Here is a 25,874-nt window from a genome sequence, read left to right on the forward strand (position 1 = left end):
GTGTTGGCTGGGAAAGTGTGTACCTCCTCTGAAATGAGGGAAGATGGCGACTGAAGCACAGTCCTCTTGATGGGGATGTTGAGCAGAGTTTCCAGCCCAGCACCGTAAGACGATAACTCAAGCTCATAGTTCTGCAGAGACACAATACAATTATGAGTCAATTACTGTACTGACAGGATCTGAGTAGGGCTGCAAACTTTAGGGATTTGACTATTGTTTATAATATATAATAATAACAGATACAACTTTTGATTATTTTGGAATCAACATTTAAGGTATAGTTCAGCCACAAATTATCCTGTGATGTTTATCTGCTGACCCCCAGGGCGGAGATGTAGGTGTGTTTGTTTCTTCAGGAGAACACAAATGAAGATTTTTAACTCAGCCGTTGCTCGTATAATGCATGTCAATGGGGTGTATTTCTATGAAAGTAAAAAACACACAGATATACGAGTCCATATTAAACCCTGAGGCTCGTGACAACACATTGGGTGCGTTGACATGCACACCAGTGAGCTGATAACTCACAAATATCAGCTTATTGAAATAACCAGTTTTCTCAGTTTACATGCAAACCAGTAAACTGACAACGCAAGTAAACCGTGTTTACATGACTTTAAAACGGGTTATTTCCTTTTAGTGACGTCAAAAATAATCATGTCCGTATATCTGACTCTTGCATTTTCCAAATGTTACGTCAGTTTTGATGTTAAATTAAGCGTGTCAGCGGGAGATTTACAGCTCATATGATCCCTCATCAGTTCCAGATGCAGCGTTTAGACTGAACCTCTTCTGCTGCGTGAGATGAGAACACATCTTTAACATTTTCTGGGTCTTAAAAGAGTCTGTGTTTGTGATATATGTCCTTATTTCATGTAAAACTCTAGCTTGCTCTGTCTGGGTGTGTTTAAATCTGCTCTAAGTTTGCGTTTTTGTCACCGATCACACATGCCCTCTTCAATAAGCCGACAGAAAGCAGGTTAATGCGTTTACATGCCGAGCAAAATCAGGGTAAGAGGCAAAATACTCCCTGAGTCGACCGGTTTATGCTTACGCCGTTTATGACATTACTCCGATAAAAGAAAACGGGTTACGGAGTTTACATGACCATGTTCACTGTCGGCTTATTAGGCATAATCGGCTTAAGAATGTCCATGTAAACGCACACACACTGATGTCTTAAGACACGAAATGATCGGTTTCTGTGAGAAACACAACAGTATTTGTGTTATTTTTTACCTCATATCAGACGAATCTCATCTAGTGTTCCCAGCGCCATTACTTCCACTGAAGAAGGTATTTACATAGATGCCTCATTATTGTCTGTGCGGATCAGTCGAATGAGGCATATCTATGATCACGCCGGTATTTTGACCTTACTCAGCGGAAGTAATGGCGTTGGGAACACTAGATGAGATTCGTCTGATATGAGGTAACAAATAACACAGATCGTTTCGTGTCTTAAGACATCAGTGTGTCGTCACGAGCCACAGGGTTTATTATGGATTCGTATGTCTGTGTGTTTTTTACTCTCATAGAAATAAACCCCATTGCATTATGTGAGATGCATTATACAAGCAACGGTTGAGTTAAAATCTTCATTTGTGTTCTCCTGAAGAAACACACACACCCACATCTCAAACACCCTGGGGGTCAGCAGATGAACATCACACTCTCATTTTTGGGTGAACTATCCCTTTAAGATTAATAAAAGTATTTTTCATATGTTAGCTAACGTAAACCTTATTGTAAAGTTTTACCATAATGATTGTTTTATAAAAGGGAAGGTGACATTAGGTAACCACTCCAATTATCTCCATCACTGTTTGGGAAACGGAGGGATGAATACCTTGATGGCATTGATGCAGGCGTCGCCGTCTTTCTGCACCGTCTCCAACAGCTCTCGCTTCGCCTTTATATCAGAGTTTAATGCCTGCACACATTATAAAAGAGCAAAGCTTTATAAATGTTCAATCCAACTTCAGTCAAATCCAGCAATTAAACTCTGTTGAAATCAGGGTTATTATAGACCTAAATAAAACCTCAATAAAAACATTGTTACTTGAAATTAAATAAACGTTAACTGACATAAAAATAATGAAATGTAAAAATGTAACTTGATGTACTAAAATAACTTAAACTAAAAGCGAAATAAAATTGATAAAACTATACACTTTGGGATAATTAAGATTTGTTATATTTTTGATTTGTAAAGAGTCTCTTCTGCTCGCCAAAGCTGCATTTATTTGATTCAGTAAAAACATTCAATCATCCATCCATCCATCCATCCATCTATCAATCCATCCATCCATCCATCCATCCCTCATTCATCCATCCATCCAACCATCATTCCATTCATCCACACAATCATCAATCCATCATTCCATCCATTCATCAATTGTTCAAACCATCCATCCATCCATCAATCCATTCATTCATCCACCCATCCATCCATCCATCCATCCCTCATTCATCCATCCATCCATCTATCTATCAATCCATTCATTCATCCACCCATCCATCCATCCCTCATTCATCCATCCATCCATCCATTCATTCATCCACCCATCCATCCATCCCTCATTCATCCATCCATCCATTATTCATCATCCATCCATCCATTCATCTAACCATTCATCAATCGTTCAAACCATCCATCCATCCATCCATCTATCAATCCATTCATTCATTCATCCATCCATCCATCCATTTATTCATTATTCATCATCCATCCATCCATTCATCTAACCATTCATCAATCGTTCAAACCATCCATCCATCCATCAATCCATTCATCCATCCATCCATCCATCCATCCATCCATCCATCCATCCATCCATCCCTCATTCATCCATCCATCCATTTATTCATTATTCCTCATCCATCCATCCATCAAACCATTCATCAATCGTTCAAACCATCCATCATCCATCTACCAATCCATTCATTCATCCATCCATCCACCCATCATTCATCCATCCACACATCCCTCATTCATCCACACATCCCTCATTCATCCATCCATCCAATCATTTATTCATCATCCATCCATCCATTCATCAAACCATTCATCAATCGGTCAAACCATCCATTCATCCATCCATCTATCAATCCATTTATTCATCCACCCATCATTCATCCATCCATCCATCTATCAATCCATTCATCCACCCATCAATTCATTTATTCATTATTCATCATCCATCCATCCATTCATCAATCGTTCAAACCATCCATCCATCCATCCATCAATCCATTCATTCATCCATCCATCCATCCCTCATTCATCCATCCATCCATTCATCCATTTATTCATTATTCATCATCCATCCATCCATCCATCCATTTATTCATTATTCATCATCCATCTATCCATTCATCAATCGTTCAAACCATCCATCCATCTATCAATCCATTCATCCCTCATTCATCCATCCATCTATTCATTATTCATCATCCATCCATCCATTCATCAATCGTTCAAACCATCCATCATCCATCTATCAATCCATTCATTCATCCATCCATCATTCATCCATCCATCCAATCATTTATTCATTATTCATCATCCATCCATCCATCCATTCATCAAACCATTCATCAATCGTTCAAACCATCCATTCATCCATCCATCCATCCATCCATCCATCCCTCCATCCATCATTCATCCATCCATTATCCATCTTCAATCCATCCATTTCTAGCTTTTAAAACTTCTAAACTAAAACTTAAAACTATTTCAAACCTAAAACTTAAAATGATTCTACTGTATGCATTAATGAATTACATTTTCAGCTGATATGGTGTGTGCATCAATGTGTGAGTGAGATGTGTGTGTGTGAGAGACCCCAAAAAGTTACGCTTTGCTTAATTACGTTGATCACTGATCATTTTCACTGTTTTTTTGCACTTGAATTGGTCTATTCTTACTGTGGACACTGGCCCTTATCAACCTCAGTTAACATGACAATAAAGATCTAACACATAACTTTGGAAATTAATGTTTTGGCTGTTTTTTTCTTGGACTGGGTGGGTTTTGGAGAGCTTTTGGGCTGGATCATCACATCACGCACAAAATGACTTAAACTAAAATTTCAAAATAATAATAGCACCTCAACGATACTACACTGCAAAAAATGCTCTTCTTATTTAGTATTTTTTTTCTTGTTTCCCGTCTAAATATCTAACAATTCTTAATTCAATATGCATTTACTCAATGAGTAAAATCACAAGATATTTTTGCTTGTTTTCTGGGGAAAAATATCAAAATGAAGAGAGTTTTTGCTTAAAATAAGCAAAATGATCTGCCAATGGGGTGAGAAAAATAATCTTGTTTCTGTTTGGGACGGAAACAAGAAATAAGATTATTTTTCCCACCCCATTGGCTGATCATTTTGCCTGTTTTAAGCAAAAACTCTCTTAATTTTGATTTTATTTTTAAGAAAACAAGGAAAAATATCTTTTGTCATTTTACTTATCTAGTAAATGTATCTTGAATTAAGAATTGTTAGATATTTAGACTGGAAACAAGACAAAATGACTGAGTAAGAAGAGCATTTTTTGCAGTGTAAATAACACAGGTGGCTTCAGTCTTTTGGGTGATTGTTTGGGTTATTGGTCTACTCAAATACATGTTTTCCAAGCTCACTTTCTGTTGGTTGAGGAGTTGGGTGTAAACTTTAAGGTCATCGGTCTTGACGGCCTGCTGAGTGTCGATTTGCCGCTGCGTTTCGTCGATCCAGCCGCTGAGACGTGAGCTCGACTGCAAGAATCGCTGAAGCTGCGGCAGGTAAGAGTCCAGGTCATCAAACCTGAGGAAAAACACCGGCATTAGCAATACGCTAACTCATTCAGGCCCACAGCTGGAAGAAAAAACATTATGCTAAAGCGCTCGACATGGATTTCTCATGGATGACATGGAGAGTTTTGCTCCAACCCCAATGAAACACAGCTGAACCAGCTAATCAAAGTCTTAATAGGCATACTAGAAACTTCCAGCAGGATGGTCGAGGCAAGCTGGAGCTAAACTCTGCAGGACAGCCGCCCTCCAGGACCGAGTTTGGACACCCCTGGTCTACACTGTAAAAAATATTGTTGGTTTGATTTAAAAAAGTAAGTGAACCTGGTTGCCTTAAAATGTTGAGTTTATTGAAATTAAAAATTTCAGCTACAATGAAGGAAATTGGTTTAATAAATAGAAACTCAATGTATTGTATCTGAACTACATAAAAAATTTGATAAATCATGAAAAATTTCACTGCATCATCACAAATAAAACACACAATTACCCAATATGCTTACAAAATCTTTGAATAATATTTGAATAAAGGTTGTCGATTAAAAAAAATTACTAATTTTTTTTATTTCAATGTACTCAACATTTTAAGGCAACCAGGTAACATTTTTTTAAATATTTTTTTACAGTGTAGACCCTTTAACTGTTTGTATACAATGATGACGTAGCGACGTATGCGCATTTTGGCAACAAACTGTGGCGAGAATCAGCAGCATGTCAAGCTACGTGAGCGGATTAAGCAACACAAACCGAGAAAGTTATTTTAAAAAGTTAACGGCTACCAGATCCGTGTACTATAGTGGAGTGGAGAGAAGACGTTAGCAGATGGCCAGGTGGTCGGATATATACGTATTTAGTTGAGAAACCGAGCGTGTACACCCGAGACAAGCATATATATCACCGGATGCTTATGAATACGCTGTCTGTGGGCATGTACAGAATGTCCAATACAATTTTCTGCATTTATTCTTATTCTTCACACAGACATACATTTATCATTTTCCTTACATTTTATGTTATTGATTCGTATCGACACACTTCTGTTTAAAGTTTAATTTTGTAATGCTATAATAGTTTAATAGCAACTATGTTGCTTGCATACATTTCTCAAATGGTTATTTTGCAATTAAACTATTAATAAAATCATTACAAATGAAATTGATAAGTAGTGTGATTATTGATATGATAATCTGGGGATGGGGGTACATTATACACACCAGTGGCAGCCAATGTTGGGAGGTTTATTATAAATAATTAAGTTTCAAGTGCAGTAAATGAATTTTTTTTATGCGAGCATTTTTATGTCCTCGTTCCAATCAATGCATTTAATCGCCTGCAGCCACCGGTACCGCCGGTTCTTCTGAAACGGCTGTGATCCTGTCGGAATCCTATAAAACTGAAGCCCATTGGTGGAATAGCGATTAGTGCAACCAAAAACGCAACAGCCAGACATTTCGATGCTGGGAAACCGTTTTGATAAACTTTCGGAGTTGCTAACACGTTAGAACCACTAGGGAACAACACCACTTCCGTTGCCAAAATGCAGGCACAACTCTTTGATCACGTGGGCTGTAAAAGAGTCTATATACACTAAGTGCAAATAACCTGCCTTGTTGGCAGAGGCTATTTACACTAACTCCGCCCACTGACGTCTGATTGGGTCAGACAAAATTACAGAAGTCACTGATTTGTCAACAGTGTAGTGGTGTGAAAGTTGCAACCGATCAAATTGACTGGTTTGAATCCGCCTTTTGCTGAACTTGCTATACTCCCTTTTCCCATCACATATCAGATCGGAAGGGCATTTATTTTCAGTAAAAATGCAAATGTCTGAAAGCTGAATGCTGTCATAGGGCGGGGCCTATGGTACCAGTGGGCGGGGCCTAAGGTGGGGTGATGTATAACTGTTCGTCGATGTCTTGCTCTGGAGGCGGGCATTTGTATGCATATATGTATTTGTACGCGTGATGCCACAGGTCGCCCAATATCAAAACAAGCTGTTTTTGGTGAAAAACTTCTTTGTTTATAATGAAGATTTTAAGCAACACTGTGTAGCTTTTTTAGTTTATTCTTAGCTAAAAATGCTTAGTTCTTTCAAAAATATATGTGCTCATTAATATATATTTACTTCTTTCAAGTAATAAAGTATTCTCGTAAGTTTATAATAAGCCATTGAAAATACATTAAATACTAAAAATACTTTATTACTTGAAAGAAGTAAATATACATTAATGAGCACATATATTTAAAAATAAAGTGTTTTTAAAGTGGGGGTGAAACACTCAGTTTCAGTCAGTGTCATGTCAATCTTGAGTACCTATAGAGTAGCATTGCATCCTGCATATCTCCGAAAAGTCTTTATTTTTTTTATAATTATATAAGAAAGATGCGCTGTTCCGAGTCTTTCCGAAAAAAGCCGAGCGGGTGGGGGCGTGTCGTGTGAGCGGAGCTAAATAATGACGTGTGCAGCAGCGCGCTGCAGTGAGGAAAGTGATTCGCTCAGTGAGGAAAGTGATTCGCCCGCCGCGTGAGGAAAGTGATTCGCTCTGTGAGGAAAGTGATTCGCTCTGTGAGGAAAGTGATTCGCTCAGTGAGGAAAGTGATTCGCCCGCCGCGTGAGGAAAGTGAGTCGCTCTGTGAGGAAAGTGATTCGCCCGCCGCGTGAGGAAAGTGATTCGCTCTGTGAGGAAAGTGATTCGCTCTGTGAGGAAAGTGATTCGCTCAGTGAGGAAAGTGATTCGCCCGTCGCGTGAGGAAAGTGAGTCGCTCTGTGAGGAAAGTGATTCGCCCGTCGCGTGAGGAAAGTGCTAATACAGATCGACCGCCGGCCTATCAGTGGGTAAGTCAGTAGCTACTGGTTATATCACCTGTTTAGCATCCTACAAACCAGCGCTTTGATGGGCGTAGGCTGTTGCTTTCGCTCTCTCCCTCGCTCTCTCTCACGCGCTTCCGGTAGAATTGTCCGTAAGGCCCATACAAGGAAATTCCGCCCCCATTAACGTCAAAGGGGACGCATGATCTCAAAAAACTTGCCAAAACTTATGACTAACCGGAAGTAGTATTTTTGACAAAGAAATACTCCCATCAAACGTCCACCTTAACTTTTGAAACTTTGTCTATGTTTAGTATGGGATTCCAAGTCTTTAACAGTGTAAAAAGATCAGTATGCATGAAACAGCATTTCACCCCCCCTTTAAGCTAAGAATAAATTAAAAAAGTTACACAGTGTAGCTTTAAGAGACAATATCTCCGTTTGCATTGAACTTTCAGCGCTGTAACTTTGCAGAGACTGTTTATGCTCAAGCAGCGACATTACACACTAACTACAGTTAAAAAAGAGAAATCGCATGCTACCACTCCTTTAAGGAGAGCGTATATCTGACCTGGTGTTGATCTGCATCTGGATGCGCTTCCAGCGGTCTGACAGCTGGCTGGCGTGCTCGGCGTACTGGCAGATGTTGATGATACACCTGTAATGGCCCTGATCCGTCTGATCGTTACTCTGCTGGACTTTATTCAGATCCGCCACCAGAGAGTTCAGCATATCCTGCTTCTGCCCCAGATCACTGCGCATACTCTGTGTTTGGAGGAAAAGTACTGGATATAAACAAAGTCCCTTTAAGACAAGTCATTTCACTCACTGCAAAAAAATGCTTTTCGTACTTAGTATTTTTGTCTTGTTTCTAGTCCAAACATCTAAAAATTCTTAAAACAAGAAGTATTTACTAAACAAGCAATTGTCTTGTTTTGGGAAAAAATAACTCAAAATTAAAAGAGTGTTTGCTTAAAATAAGCTAAATAATCTGCCAATGGGGTGAGAAGAATTATCTTAAAACAACATTATTTTACTTACCCCACTGGCAGATTATTTTGCTTATTTTAAGATAAAAAAAACTCTTAATTTTTAGTTATTTTCTAAATCATAAATTTGGTTTCTAAACACTCCAATCATGACAAATAAACGGCATTTTTCAGCTTGGAAAAAGCTAACATGAATGCAGTCTCAGTACACTTCCTGTTTCAATAGGAACCGGAGCTTCTAACGGCAGCTGCAGTGATGCAATGACTTTACTGATCAACGATTGGCTCTTTCATTTAGAAGGCGGGGCTTATTCGCCATATTGGGCGTTGCAATTTCTCCCATTCATAAGTGATCAGAGTGCACCATCTTCATATACATAAAGTCTTTGTTATAGGGCATGATGGAGAGGTAAGGGCTGTGGACAAATTATTTTATCAGAAAAAAATAAATTAAAAATTAAATAAAATAATTGTTTTATATATATATATATATATATATATATATATATATATATATATATATATATATAATATAAGATAAATAATGTTTTTTTCTTCTTTTCTTCTGAAAGATCTAAACCTCCCTAAAACAACATAAATGGTTTTGAGAAGCAAAATTGCATAAGTTTTGCTTTAAGAGTTTTCTCACTGAATTTATGCTTTATTTGTTTTTCAAAACCAGGAAATGTTGATAACAATGAAAAATATGTTTTTAGGTTACAGATATCAGAAATTATACCTCTATTCATCTTTCCATGTCATGCCATACACAAAAACGACAATTATGAGAACCTAATTAATAATTAAAACTGAAAAAACATCATAATAAGGATGAGTTATCAGACAGTAGGCTGGATTTACACTGCAAAAAAGTCATTTTGTCTTGATTTAAGAATGATTGGATATTTGTACTGGAAATCAAGATACTTGACAAGCAAAATCACTTGGAAAAAAAGATCTGCTAAAAATTGCACTTAAAACAGGAAAAAAAAATCTCTGCCACTGGGGTCAGAAAAATGTTATGAATGTAAAGAAAAAATAAGATTATTTTTCTTAGCCTTTTTTCTTAGACATTTTTCAGACTTTTTCCTAGTCATTTTGCTTCTCCACTAAATGTCTCTTGATTTAAGAATGTTTAGATATTTTACTGGAAAACAAGACAGAAATATGGTTTTGCAGTGAATTCTTAAAACAACAATAAAATTATTTCAGTCTTAATATCTTAATTGCACAGTTTTGCTTCTTAGTAAATGTCTTGTTTTAATGATCTTTAGATATTTTACTGGAAAACAAGAATTGTACTTAATATTTTCAGTTTTGGCCATTAAAAACAATCTTGAGACCCCTTAATTCTGCATTTTATTGCACAATATCTCACACTTTGAATGCAAGAACATGTTCTGCATGTATGCCAGCATAAATAAATCATCAAAAAACTCACATTCGAGATGTATGTATAATATACATGTTAATAAGCGCTTCAGTAATGATCACCTGGAGCACTTTCTGGTATTTCTGGAGCTCTTCTGGGTCCAGAGACGCCGTCTCTTTCTCTGTCAGTCGAGCCTCATAAACCTTCACCATATCTTCAGCTTTCAGCAGATCGTTCAGCAGGGACTTCACCAGACTCAACCTGAAACAGACTAAAACTCTGAGGACGGCTATACTTTGCGATATGTCCTGTAGAATCACATTTATAATGATTTTTCTGTTGTATTTTGTTTTGAAGAGAATCTGATATCAGACATTTAATATGAATCATCCAATCCGGTCCATCAAGCTCCAAATAAAAACAGAATATAATCAAATGACATGAAGGACCTTTCATTCACTAGATTATAAAAACTTAGATTATGTAATAACACAAAACAACTGAAGTCTGATTACTGTTCAGAAGCTTGGCGTCAGATTTATTCAAATTTGATTCAGCAAGGACATATTAAATTGATCAAAAGTGACAGTAAAACACCTAAAATGTTACAAAAGATTAGCCGCTGCCACTAAATGCAGTCTTGGTGATCATAAGAGAAAAATCTTAACTACCGCAAACATCTAAATGGTATTGTACCAGGGCCGTACCCACCATTGAGGTCCCCGACCTCGGTCCCCGACCTGAGGTCCGGACCTCGGTAATTCTCCGAGGTGTACATAATAGAAGTTGCAAACTAATAGCTTATTAAGGCGGCGTGTACAAACAGGTGTTCTCGCCTCGCCCGGCGTATGTTTTCAATTGTTTCCAATGGATGCGCCGCACTTTTCAATAGCGCCAACAGCTGGCAGGTTTTGTCCATTTTTACGCGTTGAGCGTCCACAGTTCAACTTTGGGTGAACATCAGTGTCCAATCACAGTGGAGGAGAGGCGGGACAAATGCCACAACCACCAACCGGCGCTTCGAACAACGACTGATGTTTGACATCACAACACCGCGAGAGCGCTTAATAATCAGGGATGCAAACTAATAACGGTTTCTTGACCTGGTTTTCTTGGAAGCCTTCAGTAAATTTACATCTTTGTTTTTACCGATACAGACGAAAATGAAAAGACTGCTTCAAACAAAGCTCAGCTTTGAAAAGAGAAAAGATACAGAGCAAGAGAAGGAGACTGGGGAAAAGAGAAAGAGAGAAGATGATGGCGATGAGACAGAAAGAGCAGGTAGCCCACTGTGCTCAGAATAGAGAAAGCATTAGCCGACAATATATTCCTGATTGCTACACATAATGTTATTCCTGTCTGTGAAATCCAGCCTAAAGTCTCATAATCTAATATTGAGATTAGGAGCATCACATTTAGATTTCACTCATTGGTTATGATCAAATAATGTTCTTTACATAATGTAAATCACAAAAATTTACTTTAGCTAGGTTTTCAAAGACGGAGTCACACATGTGTCGTCTTTGGCTCAATTTAACAACAAAACTGATTTTCTAATTTGGAGTATAGTTTTTTTGCAACATTTAACCAGATTCTCATTTATAAAAATCTGTTGTCTTCTTAAAGGGGGGGTGAAATGCTGTTTCATGCATACTGAGCTTTTTACTCTGTTAAAGACTTGGATTCCCATCCTAAACATAGACAAAGTTTCAGAAACTAATGTTGGGCGTTTGATGGAGTATTTCTGTGTTAAAAATACTCCTTCCGGTTTCTCACAAGTTTCGGAGAGTTTTTTTCGAGTATGGGTCGGCTTGACGTTAAAAAGAGCGGAAGGTCCTTGTATGGGCCGTACGGGCTCTTCTCCCGGTAGGGTGCGCACGCACGTGACTAGAGCACGCTGTAAACAGTATCTCAGATGCAGATCCAGTCGTCCGTGAACACTTCTGTCGCGCCGCGCTCCACTTTATTCCTATGGGTGACGTCGAGCGACTTCAACGCTTCAGCACAGCATTCCGGGAAGGCAGCGCTGCATTTGAACCGATTTGAACGCAGAAATGACGGGAAGCTTCACAACATCGTTTCAGTTCCGTCTCAAAATGGATTTACACGCCACTGCTGTCACAGAACTTCACCAAATCATACCAAAGAAGTGTGTTTTTGACGGAGCAGTCCCAGCGATAAAGCTTCGGTCCTGCTTTGGAAGCAGCCGGTGAGTTAACTTAAACTGCTTCAAATGTCTCTGCTATTGGCTACCGTCGCGTGAGTAAACATCAGTAAACGACACGATCGCGTGCTTCGTCATTCAAATGCGCTAACGGTTACTCCATTGTTGTTCTGTATAACGTTACAGTATTCTGACGTGCAAAACTGTTTTGCTTGCTACTTCTAAGGTCTAGTCGCATACAATAGTCCATAAACCGAATCATGTCCTCATAAACTGCGAGTAAAGACACACAAATGTTGACAGGCCATTAAATACAGTCCATACCACAGAGACGGACGTCCTGCTGTTGCCGTTTCTCCTGTTCAATTTATTTCAGCCTCAGATTTGATTCTGGATCATTATCTGTATTAGCTGAGATAGCGATGGGTTTCTCCACGCTTGAGGACGTCACCGCTTTGCGCGCTTGTCATTCTTTAGCTCCGCCCACACTATACGCCTCCAGGCACTCGGTTTTTTCCGGAAAGACTCGGTACAGCCCATATTTCTTTTATAAATATGATAAAACTAAAGACTTTTCGGAGATATGAAGGATGCAATACTACTCTATAGGTACTCAAGATTGACATGAGATTGACTGAAACTGAGTGTTTCACCCCCCTTTAAAATAATTCATACTGCACACTGCCATGGTTTTAAAGCTACAATTAGCTGATTCTTTGATTTTCTTATGTCTTAAAATGCATATGTAAAGGAGGGAAAGGTTTTTTTTTTCAAATCCTCCAAAATTCATATTGGACCTCGGTATTTAGAAAATCCTGGGTACGGCCCTGTACTGTACCGTTGAAATAAGACACATATGAAGAGCGCAGTACCTCTGGAGATGTGAAGCCGTGTACTTCTCCAGGTTAAGGATCCTCTGGTTGATTATGTCCAGCTGACTCCGCAGATATTTGGCTTTATCAGTGTCCTTCGCATCTTTGAGTTCAGTCTGAACGCTGTCTCGCAGGCTCAGAAAATCTCCCTTCAGCGTCTGCACGTCCTTCTGAAACACCTGAAAACACCAATAAATGAACATCACACTTTCTCATTCACTTCTGTCCACCTACTGGTGTAACAATGTTCTTTATTTGAAGCGTCAATGCTTTTCTCACTTAGTATTTTTGTCTTGTTTCTAGTCAAAATATCAAAAAATTCTTACATTAAGAAACATTTACTAGACGAGTAAAAATTGTCTTGTTTTGGGGAAAAATAACTCAAAATGAAGAGAGTTTTTGCTTAAAAAAAGCTAAATAATCTGCCAAAGGGGTAAGCAAAATAATCTTGTTTTCTGTTTGAGAAATTAAGATTATTTTTCTCACCCCTTTGGCAGATTATTTATCTTATTTTAAGCAAAAACTCTCTTCATTTTGAGTTATTTTTCCCCAAAACAAGACAATTACTTTTGCGTGTCTAGTAAATACTTCTTGTAAGTATTTAAAATGTTTAACTTTTTTAAATGTTTGATATTTAATATGAAAAAATAGCGCTCAAACGGCTTCGATGGCATTCTCAAGTAACACGAGTTGAGGCTTGGACCCAGAAACGGCGTTCCTTACGTCACGACTTAAGCGGATAGAGCTCCACTCATGTTTAATTAGGTTTAATTATCTGACATGCTCCTCCCGAAATGTGTTAATAAAACATCATGTATAAAAACGGTCAATAAAAGTGTGTGTTGTGTTTGTGATGGTCACCTGTGTGCTGGTGATGTGGCGGCTGCACTCTTCAGGTGCGTCCTCTCCTAATGGGATGTACAGGAAGCTGACGAGGGACGATTCGGAGCCTTCCAGCTTCAATCTGAGCGTGTTGAGCTGCTTCAGCAGTTTGACACTCACCGCCGTGGCGAACTCGGATCCTTCTCCACTGGCGGCTACAGCACAAAACATTCAGGACTTTACACCACAGAGCTTCACTGTGTGTCTGTTATAATGAATCTAGTGAAAATTCCTGCAATTTTTTTTACAGTTGCAATATACACCAACCAAGCATAACATTATGACCCCTAATATGGTGTTGATCCCCCTTTCCCTGCACATCCCACAGATGCTCGATTGAATTGAGGATGGATGGCAGGACACATGGACATATGGACACATGGATGGAGGACCACACGGGCCAGCCTTCGCTCCCCACGTGCATCAATGAGCCTTGGCCGCCCATGACCCTGTGGCCAAAATGTTCACTTGCTGCCTAATATATCCCACCCACTAACAGGAGCCATGAGGAAGAGATCATCAGTGTTATTCACTTCATAATGTTATGCCTGGTCGGTGTATATCACAGAAATATGGAGCAGCCTTAGTATGTGTGTGTCTACAGTACACTAACCGTACGCGGGCAGATCCACCACTAGTTTGCCGTAGTGCTGCTGGGCTCCTGTAAACTGGGTCTCGATGTGCTTCTGGTCTTCGGCCGCGAACAGCTCTGAACCCTGACTGTGTTTCTTGAACTCCTGGAAGTGCATCTCCAAACTTCGGATGATGCTGTTGGTCTCTTCTGGACCCATTTTGGCCAGCTACAAATAAACAAAGGCAAAGTGCATGCTTGTTAATGCACAGGGTAACACTTTAGTATGGGGAACACATATTCACTACGACTTTTGCCTCAATAAACTCCTATTTTACTGCTTATTAGCAGTTAGTAAAGTAGTTTTTGTAGCATTTAAGTTTAGGTATTGGGTCGGATTAAGGGATGTAGAATAAGGCATTAATATGTGCTTTATAAGTGCTAATAAACAGACAATATCCTAGTAATATGCAACTACTTAATAGTTAATAACTGAACCCTAAAATAAAGTTTGACCATGCACAGTAATCAAACTTCAATTATTGTCTTATTTGCTTTGCGAAATGAACAAAAATCATATGTATTTATATAAACACGTTTCTTAAGCTCAAAAACTCATGAGAATGATTAGTGAAGGATCATGTGACTCTGAAGACTGGAGTAATGATGATAAACTCAGCTTTGATCACAGGAATAAATCACACTTTACTATATATTCACAGAGAACAGATGATTTACACTGGAGGAATATTTCACTGTTTTACTGTATTCTTGATCAAATAAATGCAGCTTCGGTGAGCATTTATATGTCAAATTTATATATAAATCATATTTTAAAACATTGGTAGCACTTATTTTACATTTTCCTTGTTACACATCATATGTAAGTATTTTATTTATTTAATACGTTTATTTGTCAGGGACAATGTACAAAATACATTAATCTTACAAAAATATGTTTTGTACCAGAATAAGCTAATGCTAGTTTCCATCTGCAGTCCCCGGGCAGGTGCACACAATATTAAAACATTACATTACAAATAACTTTCAGTAGCACAAACAGATACATGCAATATTAGGAAAACACTAATCAAAAAACCATCACAAAATAAAATATATACTACATGGTCAAAAACATTTACACTTATAAAATGTAAACGTGCCGATGCTGACACAGCTGGTTATCGAGGATGTGTTTCTTTAATTTGAGAGAAATTATTCTGATCTACAGACAACTTTAGACTGTCTGGGAGTTGATTCCATTGTTTAATGCTTTTAAATGAAAAGCTGTCTGTGCACTATATATTGTGCAACTTAAGGGGGTCGCACACCGTACGCGGAGCTCGGCGGCGCGCCGTGCAGCGTCTCAGGTATTGCACACCGTACGCGGAGCTCGGCGGCGCGCCGTGCAGCGTCTCAGGTATTGCACACCGTACGCGGAGCTCGGCGGCGCGCCGTGCAGCGTCTCAGGTATTGCACACCGTACGCGGAGCTCGGCGGCGCGCCGTGCAGCGTCTCAGGTATTGCACACCGTACGCGGAGCTCGGCGGCGCGCCGTGCAGCGTCTCAGGTATTGCACACCGGACGCGCACATTCTAAGAGTATTTTAAAAGGCTACGTTTATTATACATTTCCCCAAAATATGTTTAGACTTTATTCAACCTGTTGAACTCAGAATGGAAAACAAATGTGTCTTGTAGCAAAGGTTGAAATCAGTATACCTTAAAGGCTTACTTCAGCGATTAGCATATGGCTTTGTATCAGTAGAAACCCTGGAGTATATTCAAATTATTGTGCTTTCCCCCCTCATATCTCCCCGAGACAAGAGATTTATGCATTTTATTTCTGGAAAAATTCCTCCTATGATGCAAATTGACGATTTTTGCATCATAGGAGGAATGTTTGCCCAAAGGCTAAAGACTACAGCCAGCAGAGGGAGCCATTTCCACATGTTTTGAATCCGCGCATGGGGGATGGAGATAACACTCAGCTTGCAGCTACAGGCACTCATTTAAACGGAGCTATGGTGCGCAATGTAAGTCTTTTAACTTCTCAAATTAATTTCTATGAAAGTTAAGCTTGTAAAGGCATGAACTGAAACGCGCCACACGGAACTCGCGTTGTGAATGTATGCCGCGAGTGTAGTCGCGATTACCTCAGCTCTCATCACTCGTGCAGTTAGTGCTCAGTGCTGTGATACTCGCGCGGTGACTCACTCATTATATTAAACAGACACGTTCAGTTTTTAATTGTAGTGTCTCCTCTAACTCAGTCACTGTAATCAAGTTGGTGGCGTTGGGAATGGCACAGGGCAGCGAAGCATTCTGGGAATTGTAGTCTTTCACCCCCATGAGACAAAAATACATTTTCTGTCTTTTCTCAGTCTAGAAGACACCAAATTCAAAAATAATTTCACATTTCTACTGCATTGATGACCCAGTTTAAATACAGATTCATCTTCCCAGCGCTGAAGTACCCCTTTAACGATAATATACTTTTAATATAAAGCCTTGAAATGGCGCTCTGTGGCGCGGCAGGATTTAGAACAACTTCCTGAGTAGCCACGGACAGGCGCCGAATGCCGCCACCGGTGTGTGTACACTCATTGAAAACAATGTGTTCGAATTTTAAAGACGTGGCGCGCCGCCGAGCTCCGCGTCCGGTGTGCGACCCCCTTAACCTTAACCACAGTCTAATCCTAACCCTATAGTAAGAACATGCAGCGAATTTTATATAGGGATAGTTTTGGCCTGTGAAAGTTACCATGTTGATGGTGAGCGAGTTGATGCGGTTGATGTCCAGTAGACAATACTGCCAGGAGATCATGCTCTTGATGTTGATGTAAAGCTTATTCCACACGCCTAGAATGGCCTCATAATACTGGGAATTCCTGCAGTCAAACACAGTGAAACACAGTCATATCTACACAAAACACTGATCATATTCCCATATATGCAGAAGGCAAACTGACGCGTGTGCAGAAGGCCATACTGAAATGCCTTATACTACAGAAAAAACACTGCAAACTACAACTTAATTTTTAAAAGTGTGCAAATGAAGGAAAACAAACAAGACCACCTGATCTCATTCCTAAATGTCTCTTAAAGCTTTGACAAGTCTAATCACAGCACACATTCAGATCTGTGTTCTGTGTCGTTGAGTGAGTCATTGAATCATTTACACAAGAGATTTGTTCAAAAACACTGATTCATCCAATAATAAAACAAGAAAAGTCTTTATGAGTGAGTCATTGAATCATTCACTCGAGAGATTTGTTTAGAAAACACTGATTCATCCAGTATTGAAACAAGTGAAGTCTTTATGAGTGAGTCACTGAATCATTCACTCAAGAGTTTTGTTCATAAACACTGATTCATCCACTAATGAAACAAGTGAAGTCTTTATGAGTGAGTCACTGAATCATTCCCTCAAGAGATTTGTTCAAAAACGCTGATTTATCCACTAATGAAACAAGTGAAGCCTTTATGAGTGAGTCATTGAATCATTCACTCAAGAGATTCATTCAAAAACACTGATTCATCCAGTAATGAAACAAGTGAAGTCTTCATGAGTGAGTCATTGAATCATAGATTCTCTTCAAAATGAACTGAACGAATGTTGTTATTGTCTTACTTGTTGGCCAGGCTGATGGCGAGTGGATTGGGCGGCGGCACTAACAGACAGACGGACGGCACCTGCATGTCCAGCCCTCCCGGTCCCGTCACCAGCCATGTGGTTCGCTCAGAGTTATCCTTCAGAATCCCTTCATCTCCCTTTCGGATCGTCTTCTACAGACGCCATAACAGACACACTCTGACAAATGCACAACCATTACAGCCCTCCAGACTAACAATTTAGTTTAAACGGTAATAATATTTTAAAATGTTTACTGTATTCTCATTTTATACATGTGACACTGATGACTGGAGTAATGATGATAAATTCAGCTTTGATCACAGGAATAAATCACACTTTACTATATATTCACACAGAGAACAGATGATCTACACTGGAGGAATATTTCATCATTCTTACTGTATTCTTGATCAGAAACAGTTTGATTGTTAGTGTATACGTTTGTGTGTGTGTGTGTGTGTGTGTGTGTGTGTGTGCGTGCGTGTGTGTGTGTGCATTATATAAGGACACAAATGTGTATAATGCCATGGGTAGTGCCATATCAGGACATTACCCATGGCCCCACTTTTCAAAAGGCTTATAAATCACACAGGAGGAGTTTTTATGAGAAAGTAAAAATGCAGAATGTTTCCTGTGATGGGTAGGTTTAGGGGCAGTGTGTGTGTGTGTGTGTGTGTGTGTGTGTGTGTGTGTGTGTGTGTGTGTGTGTGTGTGTGTGTGTGTGTGTGTGTGTTTTTGTGTGTGTAGGTTAACGGGCAGGGACAGTGTGTGTGTGTATGTGTGTGTGTTGGGTAGGTTTAGGAGCTGGGGCAGTGTGAGGGGATTAAAAAAATAAAGTTTGTACAGTATAAAAACCATTACGCCTATGGAAAGTCTCCACACTTCACAAAAAAACCCGTGTGCGTGTGTGTGTGTGTGTATACATCACCTCGTCCTGTCTGAAGTCACACAGCGCCTGCACGAGTATTTGTCCCGTGATCTTCTCTTCTGGGTTTCTGGGTTTCAGTCTGATAATGCTCTTGGATTTGAGCACGAGCTGCTGCAACATCTCTCTCTGCTCCGCAAACCGCTCTCGCTCTCTCTGAGACACACACACACACACACACACACACACACACACACACACACACACGGTCATAACCCCGCTGCGCTCAGACGCGCTCACACCCGAGCGATCCTCACCTCCAGATCCTGCAGCAGCTCCAGCAGGTTTGGCAGCGGCGTCGATTTATCGCAGGAGAAGTTCTTGCGGATGCTTTCGTGCTCCTTCTGCAGTTTGTTGTTCATTTCCGTCGTCTCCTTGAAGAACTGCACAATACAGTAGAGAATTTTTTTTCATATTTTCTGTTTAATTACATACAAAGCTTTAGTTTTGTGGTGTCATTGTAAAAAAATGTATTATTGTTTAATACTAAAACTATTTATATTGTTTAAAACACATTTTTTTATTGTCATATTTTAGTATTTCAAGTTAAACCAAATCAAAAGCAAAATGTTTCCTGGCAAAAACACTGATTCATCCAGTAATGAAACAAGTGAAGCGTTTATGAGTGAGTCATTGAATCATTTACTCAAGATATTCATTCAAAAACACTTATACATCCAGTAATGAAACAAGTGAAGCGTTTATGAATGAGTCATTGAATAATTCACTCAAGAGTAGTTTGAGTTGAGTGTGATAAGCCGTGTCACTAACCTGACTGTACTGAGCGTTTTCCTTCAGGTGGACTCCGATGCATCTGGTGATCTGCAGGAGCCAACTCCACTGGGTCTGCAGCGTCTCCATGTAAGCCTGAGGGAGACCATCAGACAGAGTGAGAAACACACACACACACGCTCAGACACACACACACGCTAGGACACACACACACACACGCTCGGACACACACACGCTAGGACTCGCACACACACACACGCTAGGACACACGCACTCACCTGTATCTTGTCAGACGCTGGGTGTTTGTTCTTTAGCTGACTGTCCACCTTCGTTTTGAGGACGTTCAGTTGAACTTCCTTTTGCTCCAGTTCACTCATGAGATTCTGAAACAGATGAAAATAAATCACTTAAATATCTCCAAACACTAATATAGTTTATAAAAGCAGATGTTTAGATCACCAGATCCACAACTAAATAACGACTTATATAGTGATGGGCCGATTTCAAAACAAAGCTTTGCACCGTTATGAGTCAGTGAATCGATTTTCAGCAGTTTGACACACGATCCGAATCATGACTCGATTCACTGACTCATAACGGTTCGAAGCTTTGTTTTAAAATCAGCCCATCACTATACAAGTTGTTATTTAGTTTTTTTGCGCACAAAAACTCTTCTGGTGTCTTCATAAATGATTGTAGAGCCGCTGTAGTGAGATGGGCTTTGTAACGACGTCTTTAGTGCCTTTATGGGTCTTGAGAGAGGAAATGACATTGGTGTCAATGAAGGCCTTTCTGAGCCATCGGATTTCAACACTAATATCTTCATCTGTGTGTGAAGATGAGCGGAGGTCTGACGGGTGTCCAACCACAGGAGGAATTAATGACAGGACTAAAATGTTTGTGTGAACTAACCCTTTAATGCACCCATGTCTCACCGAGAAGCTCTCCTGTTTCTGCGGCACGTATTGGTCGATGCCTTTATCGCCCCAGTCGAACACCAGCTCCTCTTCTTCACGGTCATTCACCCACATGATCTGGCTGGAGATCTCCTCAATAATGCTGTGCAGATCCTGCAGCTGAATCCTTCGCTGATATGAGGTGTTCTGGGGACAAAACCTGATGCTTAATAACTATGGGAGTAACGATTCATCTACTACATTGATGTAGTTGGATCATAAGAATATAAATCGATACATCTGTGCTCGGCAAGGTGGCCTTCCGGACGACATATAGCGATCTAATATCGTTTTAAAATATTGATCGATTGTATCGATAAGAGGAAATAACGCATTTGATTTAAGCACGTCAGACTTTATTTGGATGTTTTTTATTAGCTCTTTTAATGATAAAGGCGTTAAACGTTACTCAGTCTGCCTATATGTGACGTCAGCCGCACGCGCCAGCAGCAAAGAAAACAAAACCTAACATGGCGGTGTCATGACAAATCCTGTCCCCCTGTGAAATCGTGTCCGCTTAGGACCCAATGTGGTAGCTGTTTTAAATGCCTGATCAAAAGCTGTTATCGCAATCAAAAGCTGTTTAAAGCTACACTGTGTAACTTTTTTAGTTTATTCTTAGCTAAAAACACTTAGTTCTTTCAAAAATATATGTGCTCATTAATGTATATTTACTTCTTTCAAGTAATAAAGTATTCTGGTAAGTTTATAATATGCCATTGAAAACACATACGGGTGAGGGGTTCGAGTGCCGGTCGCCATGTTGCCCCTCCATCTTGAAAGTACAGTAGCCAAAGAGGGACATACCCGTAAATTCAAGCTTCGCCTTTCGTGTTTTAACACTCGATGGCACCGTGTCGAATGTGAAGAGGGGGATTGCCATGTTAATCTTGGACTAAATCAGCCACCGTAGGAGTTAAAACGAAATCAGAATTGAGAGGAACAGAAACTAATATTCTCCGGATGGTCATATACCTTTACACCGCTAGATGGGGGAAAATATCACACAGTGGAGCTTTAACAAAGATGAACTAAGTAATCTTACTGTGCTAACACTGTCAAACACACACAAGGTTAACATATATAAGTCGGTTATGTCTAAAGTTAAAGTAAAACTGTGTGTGTGTGTATATATATATATATGAGATGCGAACACGTCTTAACCACTTCAGCTCTGCAGCACATTTTGCATTTTTTTGAGAATTTGGAATATCTGAATTTAAGAGCGCCCTACCCACATACATTGGAGTAAATTGATAAAAATAATCTCATTTTACAGAAAAAACTCTAAATTTTAACACATTGGTGGACTATTGCATATATTATATTGTATCTATTCACAATCTTATGATAAACATAGATAAAAAATAAATATTTTGATTTATTTTTAATTAATTTTGTATTTAAAAATCTTTATTTTTTTATCATTTTGGGATCCAAGCTTTTTGGAAGTTTCTGTTGATTCTATAATTTGGCACTAAACGGGAAAAAAGAATTTTCTTGATATCTCCTTGCAAATATAAGTTATTGAGATTTATCTGACCAAAGTGTCTAACAACTCCAACTCATCTCCACTGACATAAACTGGCCACTAGGAAATCGAAAAGAAGGCTCCGCCTCTTCAACTTTGTAAAAGGAGATCTTGGGCTCTGATTGGTCTAGAATCATGATCCACATGTCTATAAAGAGCTGAGATTCTCAGCTTTTCTGTAGCATGATGCAATATGTGATGACATCATCAAAAATCGTGGCTAACACCGACAATCAAAACTAGCAATAATAAGAGTATTTGTCTGCATCACATGTTTTGATCTGGACATCGGTGACATTTTACAGTGTCATTTGGCCATACTTGCTCACAGACATGTAAAAATAGTCTCATTTTGAAGCAAACAACCTAAGGAATAAGCTGATATAGGGTTGAATATATCCGAACAGGAATATGACTCATGTGTTTGCTTGTTCAAAGGAGTCATTTCCATCTTTGTGATTCTTTTGATAATACATTTACTGTAAATTAGTGGATTGGTGAAATTAACTGCTCAGTGATATTCCTGAGGCTGATAGCTTTCATTTGATATATGACTTGTGTATTTTAGGTGTGTTTGTGTGATAAAAATATGAAATTTTATATTATTTGCATGATTTTCTCAAGGGGTGGTCGTTGCGGGGGGGTCGAATTCAGGCCGTATTATTTTCTTCTATGTAATATAAATGCAGAAGTTATTGGGTTATTAAGAAAGCTGAGGTTCTAATCTTTCAAATGATACCATATATGTCTAGTTTTGTGGTGTGCAAGTTATAGATTTTTTAAAAAGATTATGATGATGCAATTTTGGACCCACCGGTGGGTCCAAGAGGGGGTGCAGAGCTGAAGTGGTTAAAGTGACAGCACTAAAACAGCTAAAAACAAAGAGAAAAAAAATCACTCACTGCTCTTGAATAAAGTATATACAGTAGCTGTCAATCAATATATATTGCATATTGAAGACTATGTAGTTTTAATTTTAGCCTACATTTATTAATTCAATTTCATACTTAAATGCTGCTGTACATCTCTGAGCTGCCACTGTAAATCTTTATATATATTTATTTTATATTATACATACACCAGGAATGTGTACAAGGGTTTTTAAAGTAAAGTTAAGCTTAAGTAAGGTTTTTCAAGTCTTTTAAGTAAAATAAAGAAAGAGTAGTACAATAAAAACATTTTCTCCTTAACCTCTGTCTGTTCCTGTCGCCTAAGAATAGAAGAGCAAAAAAAGACAACCGAAAAAACGTGTGTATTACGGTGGACTAACTGTATTGTTGCATCCCTAATATGCACATTTTTTAAATCTATTCACATAGATTGCGAATACGAATTACGGAGCTTCCATGCAGCATTTTTTTATGTAATTTCCCAAAATGTGCATTGAAGGGAACATCGCTTTAATCACGTTTTGAAGCGTCTCACCTGTAGACTGTCCCATTCTTGCTCTAGTTTGTTGAGATTGTTTTGGTCTTTGCTTCGTGCCTAGAAGTAAAGACACAATAAATATCACCATGATTTATAGAAATTCATTTAAATAACCTTAATACACATTTTGACAAAAGTTTGAAATAACTGCAAATATTTTTTAATAATCAGATCCTCATCTGAGAATGATTAGTGAAGGATCAGTGACTCTGAAGACTGGAGTAATGATGATAAATTCAGCTTTGATCACAGGAATAAATCACACTTTACTATATATTCACACAGAGAACAGATGATCTACACTGGAGGAATATTTCATCATTCTTACTGTGTTTTTGATCAAATAAACGCAGCTTTGTGGGATTTTAAATGTAAAAACAATTACATAAATCATATACCTTTTCATTCATTAAATTATTTGTAACACTATTTTACAGAGTTCTTGTTGCAATGTATTTAAAATATATCGTAGAAATCAACTTTTTTTAAATAGTAATAATATTTCAAACATTTTACTGCATTTTACTCTTTTTGTTGATCCATTTCTTTTTTAAATGTATATAAATCATATACATTTTTATTTATTTATTTTAATGCTTAATTAATTAAATGCTTAATTTTACACTGTCCTTGTTGCAATGTAATAAATAAATTACATTAAAAAATATAATCAAATTAAAAAGCTCCTTTTTAAAATTGTAATATTAAAAAAAAAAAAAAAAAACTGTATTTTTTTGCAGCCCTGGTGAGCAGAAGAGACTTCTTTCAAAAACAGCATAAAATCTTAATTACTCCAAACTTTCCACTGATAGTGTGTGTGTTGTGTGTATATATATATATACACACACACAACACACACACATACTGTATATGAAATAAGTATGTGCTTAAATTTCGCAATAGAAAAGCACTTATGATTCTAAAAAAGTATATTTTCTTTCTGTAAAAATATATTTCTTATGTTTGTATTGTGATTTTACGGTGATATGTATAGTAATAAATCTCACTCTAAGCTCTAACCTTAAATTTTGCATGTTTAAAAGCAAACCAGGTCCAGGCATGACAACAAAATAATGCACAGTCGAAAAAACCAAATCTGAATAATTGACCCAGTCCAGCCGCCGTACCGTAACCAATATCTGTGAACTGAAGGCCACATGTGTGTGTTTTCTCATGAACTCACCAGCTCCGCTCGGGCTCGATCCACCTCCACACTTCTCTGGATGGAGCTGTGAAACATGTTGTGATTGGCTATCTGCTGCTCGACAGCCATTCGATCATCTCCCCACGACGACGTCTCTATCAGACGCTGCTTACACACACACACACACACACACACACACACACACACACACACACACACACACACACACACACACACACACTTAACATCTGAGCAGCTCTACATTTACATCTAGCTGAAATTAGGCAAAGGAAGCTTAGACAGTCGACTAAAATCCAACATCGATATTATTATTATTAGGGGCTCTGTTGTCTCCATTAGTGTTCTGTTAACTTATTATTCTTACCAAATGGGAGTCAATGGCAGCCGTATGAACCAAAAGTAGGAAAATTATTAAATTTGGCACACTTGTAGTGATGGTAAAGAAAGGCAATTTTACCAAATTCGGAGCTCTATAGCGCCACCACCAGTTCAGATTTTAAATATTGAAATGGTTTTAACTTTTGAACCATTTGATCTAGGTTAAAAAAAACCCTGATTCCTCTCTTCATGCTGATCACATTCAACGTCTTATAAATGTTGTTCAATTTCATCCAATATCTGGTCTGTTGATCTTTGGGCCAAGCCGCACAGCCATGACTAAATATAATTTTTTTACTCATCTTTGTTTAAAAGTTATGATGACGTGAACTTAATGAGGTCGACCCGAAATTGGTTCTGAGCCCGTATCCCGGCCGAACTTTGATCAACCGAAACAAAAATTGGTACACTTCATTGGAACCATGATTTGAGGGTTCATGCCAAATTTGGGAACAGCATCACCTACAGGTCATGAGATCTGAACTTTTTTTTTTTGCTAATCCCTTTTGAACAGTTTGTCATATCGAATCCGTGGATGAAATCAAAAAAATAATATCCAAAATATCCAAACAAACAAAAAAACAGGGTTTGGCCCCACAATGTCTACAAGCAGCAGTATTTTCTGAAGGTTCTCCAAATGTTCAAAACGTCCAGTTTTTTGGTTAT

General features: G+C 38.6%; 1 protein-coding gene across 2 annotated transcripts in view; it reads right to left on the reverse strand.

Moving 5' to 3' along the window:
* Window positions 1-25,874, reverse strand: part of dspb (desmoplakin b) — a 43,220-nt gene that overhangs the window by 8,949 nt on the left and 8,397 nt on the right. For both annotated transcript variants that reach the window (XM_067418292.1, XM_067418293.1), the window contains exons 5-21: window positions 24,849-24,974; window positions 23,663-23,722; window positions 20,686-20,853; window positions 20,029-20,133; window positions 19,790-19,885; window positions 19,276-19,401; window positions 19,022-19,174; window positions 18,091-18,245; window positions 17,221-17,347; window positions 14,500-14,686; window positions 13,866-14,041; window positions 13,005-13,183; window positions 10,091-10,229; window positions 8,179-8,372; window positions 4,649-4,811; window positions 1,850-1,933; window positions 24-131 (exon numbers count right to left, since the gene is read on the reverse strand). In XM_067418292.1, the coding sequence (XP_067274393.1) occupies window positions 24-131; window positions 1,850-1,933; window positions 4,649-4,811; window positions 8,179-8,372; window positions 10,091-10,229; window positions 13,005-13,183; window positions 13,866-14,041; window positions 14,500-14,686; window positions 17,221-17,347; window positions 18,091-18,245; window positions 19,022-19,174; window positions 19,276-19,401; window positions 19,790-19,885; window positions 20,029-20,133; window positions 20,686-20,853; window positions 23,663-23,722; window positions 24,849-24,974 (2,346 nt within the window). The remainder of the gene's footprint in view (window positions 1-23; window positions 132-1,849; window positions 1,934-4,648; window positions 4,812-8,178; window positions 8,373-10,090; window positions 10,230-13,004; window positions 13,184-13,865; window positions 14,042-14,499; window positions 14,687-17,220; window positions 17,348-18,090; window positions 18,246-19,021; window positions 19,175-19,275; window positions 19,402-19,789; window positions 19,886-20,028; window positions 20,134-20,685; window positions 20,854-23,662; window positions 23,723-24,848; window positions 24,975-25,874) is intronic.

The sequence above is a fragment of the Pseudorasbora parva genome, chromosome 15, assembly GCF_024679245.1.
Source record: "Pseudorasbora parva isolate DD20220531a chromosome 15, ASM2467924v1, whole genome shotgun sequence".
In the NCBI taxonomy this organism is placed as follows: domain Eukaryota; kingdom Metazoa; phylum Chordata; class Actinopteri; order Cypriniformes; family Gobionidae; genus Pseudorasbora; species Pseudorasbora parva.